This window comes from Labeo rohita, unplaced genomic scaffold, assembly GCF_022985175.1.
Source record: "Labeo rohita strain BAU-BD-2019 unplaced genomic scaffold, IGBB_LRoh.1.0 scaffold_386, whole genome shotgun sequence".
Classification (NCBI taxonomy): Eukaryota; Metazoa; Chordata; class Actinopteri; order Cypriniformes; family Cyprinidae; genus Labeo; species Labeo rohita.
The window spans coordinates 7796-11244 of NW_026129304.1; the positions used below are offsets into that span (position 1 = coordinate 7796).

The 3449-nt window shown below is 40.2% G+C and overlaps 1 protein-coding gene across 1 annotated transcript; it reads left to right on the forward strand.

Moving 5' to 3' along the window:
* Positions 1 to 332: 332 nt before the first annotated feature.
* On the forward strand, positions 333 to 2934 carry LOC127160557 (uncharacterized). The gene is made up of 2 exons (XM_051103194.1): positions 333 to 376; positions 468 to 2934. The coding sequence occupies exon 2, from the start codon at positions 1039 to 1041 to the stop codon at positions 2932 to 2934; it is 1896 nt and encodes a 631-aa protein (XP_050959151.1). The 5' UTR covers positions 333 to 376; positions 468 to 1038.
* The last annotated feature ends 515 nt before the right edge of the window (positions 2935 to 3449 follow it).

The window sequence follows — 3449 nt, forward strand, 5'->3', positions numbered from 1 at the left end:
GTGACACAGCCCCTGCTATTCCAGGCCCAAGCGGTGTGTATTGTAATAAGCATTATTTGTAATATATCTATACCGTACCCGTTTTTTTAAAAAAAAAAATCACATTTTTTAAATGTGAAACTCATCCACATTTGTTTTTTCATTGTTATTCACACAGGTTGTTTTGGTAAGGTTATATCACCGCCACAAGTATTTCCTGATGGTAGTGTTGGTGTAGTTTTTAAAAGGCAAGAGTCACCATCCACATCTCGGGGGGTGGGTCAGGACGTGCCCACAACTGTGAAGGTTCAACCACGTGTGGAAAAGAAAACAATCCGCCGCGAGCTCTGGGTCATACCCGGCCCACCTGAGCGAAAACGACAGAGACAATCAGATGGTATGTATAGAGGAATCAAATCTCTTTATTATTATTATTATTATTATTATTACTACAATAATAATGATTATATTATTTTTAAACCCGTCAGAAGAACCTACGACCTGGAACGAGAATTTTGTTCAAGCATGGGACAGTTGTGATATGAACCAGGTATCTAGCATGGAACAAGCACCAGAATTAAACCAACCACCTGAGATAAGAGAAATTGCTGTAAATTCGGACGTCGACGCTGATAATCTTCCTTCAAACCAAGAGGAATACAAGAACCAGCTGCAGAACGACGTAAACAAGGAAATTCTGAACTCTTTGAATACGGTTGTGAAGAACCAGAAAAGAATAATTGAGGATCATCAGAAGGCCCAGGAGGAGCAAGCACGTTTTAATCAGACTGTGACAACAACGCTGCAGAAACATGGGATCATCCTTAAACAAATAATTGCGATGCAAAAACGTCATGATGGTGGACATGAACGAACAGCGTGTGATCAGGAAATGACTGTTACACTGTTAAATGAACTACTGGGGTTTTTTAAATAACGTTGGTGAGTCCTATTTTCTTTTTTCATTCTTTGTATTATTTTAGACATCTTTTAGACATCTTTTATTCTTTTCGCTCACGGTTGTATAGTGTGAATATTTGAAGATAAATTAAGACTACAATGGCTGCAAAACGTTGTCGGGAGTCATATGATGAAGATCTTGGTCCTCCGTCAAGATGTAGTAGGGGTAGTCATAATGATCAGCAAAGCACTACAGAAAAATTACTCCAGCTCATTCAGACTGTTGAAGAAATTAAAAAACACAAATCTGATAGATTGTTAAAATTAATAAACACTGTACGATCAAGGGCAGAACCTCCTCCAGAACCAATTTTTGATTCTGAACAATTTGTAAATTCTCAACACACTGGAGAGGTAGCAGAAGCACCTCCAGATCCAATTTTTGATTTTGATTTTGATCAATTTGTAAATTCTCAACACACTGGAGAGGTAGCAGAAGCACCTCCAGATCCAATTTTTGATTTTGATTTTGATCAATTTGTAAATTCTCAACACACTGGAGAGGTAGCAGAAGCACCTCCAGAACTAATTTTTGATTTTGATTTTGATCAATTTGTAAATTCTCAACGCGCTGGAGAGGTAGCAGAAGCACCTCCAGAACCAATTTTTGATTTTGATTTTGATCTTGAACAATTTGTAAATTCTCAGCAGATTGGGGAGGGATTAAGTAACCAGCCACACCGTACGCTTGACCTTACCGATCCAAACATGGGTCTTACTCAAGATGAAATAGAATCACTTGTAAGAGAGGGTGGCGATGTGGCCGGATACTCTGTAATACCTCGTGCACGGTTCAATGGTTTGGAAATCCATAGGATTATAAACCTCAGGGAAATATCTTCTACAAATATAGCAGACTACACAGTATTTTTACATGACACGCTTTCTGAAATAGTGGCATTTTCCAGATTGTTAGGCGGAGATGGAAGTTTAATTAACATTACTTTGAGAGGTGCTAGCCTGACATCAGATGTTAATACACTCTTGTCACAGGGTAATGATTACAGTGTTGATCTCTTTACTGATCAGCTTGAAAAGATTATGCAGAGCAACTCTGATGTGCAGTTTGATGAGAGTTTAAATTTAAGAGTGTCTATAGCAAGAAGTAAAAATGGTGGTGCACGTCGAAAAATACGTGATCTTGCCCATGATGAAGTGATCCGGAAAAACAGGCTTCATCTTTTCATCCCTATGAACATCTCATCCAATCTTTGCTTTGCAATCTGCTTAGCACACTTTCTAAACCCTCAGAAACCGCACACAGAGCTAGAATCTGTAGCGTCATCGTTGCAGAAGGCTGTAGGGTACACGGATCAACACAAGGTGGCGCTTAATGATATCACGCTGTTTGAACGCATGCTGAATATTAAAATAGTGGTCTTCTATAGGTCGAACACAGGAGAGTTGGAGAAATATAGCAACACAGATGGACCGCATCATAAAACAGTGTTTTTGTACCTTCACGACAATCATTATTTTATGATAAAAAATCTACATACGTTTATTGGTACCTCATACACATGTGAGTATTGTTATAGCGGTTTTAACAGTCGGAGAGATCATAGATGTCGATACACCTGCGACGTTTGTAATGCGCCTGAATGTCATCTTTACCCCAAAAAAACAAAACACTGTGTCGACTGTTTGCGGTACTGCAGGTCTGACTATTGTTTTGAGATGCATAAAAAGCCCCCACCAGGTCACCAATTCGCACAATGTGATGTTACCAAATATTGTCGAAAATGTAACGGCACCAAACCCAAACCACACAAATGTCCTGCACATCAGTGTTCCCATTGTGGCGAGGGTTTGGTAGCTGATGGTGTGCATCAATGTTTTATCCAACCGGTTAAGATGAAGAAACCAGACACAAAGTACATATACTTTGACTTCGAGACTCGTTATGAAAATGGTAAACATGTTGCTAATTTCGTATGCGCCATCACATACAACGGTGAAGAATTTGTAGCTGAGGGTCCTGATTGTGTGCATTGACGTGCAAGGCTGTGAATGGGTGCAAGTAGTTCGACAACATTACTGGCATTGGTAAAGGCAGCTCTCTTTGTCAGACCGTGATTTCCTCCGGCGGGGTCTGCAGCGTCCATGTGACCGGCTCTATCTTCATAGAATAATCCAGCAGAGAAAACTGTTTCCAGGGTGTGTTTATCATAATTAAGAAGACACTCAATAAGACAGCGATAAGGATGCGTGTTGGTACTCAAACGATCCCCCAACGACACGTCAACTTGTGAAAATATTGTCGCTCCTGCATAGTTGATAAGCCCCACCGGGGCCCCGTCTGCAATATCTGTACCGTTAGGATTAGTAATTTTGACCCGCAGAAATAACAATGTGTTGTTTAGGTCGATGTAATCCTCCCCAGTCCCCGCAATGAAAAACTACAAAGGTGCTGTGTCTGAAATGGCCGATAATGGGGGTACCTCTATATAGGCATTTTTTTCAATAGCAGTTTGCGTCAGAGGTACTGTGAATAGGTCGAGTTCAGATTT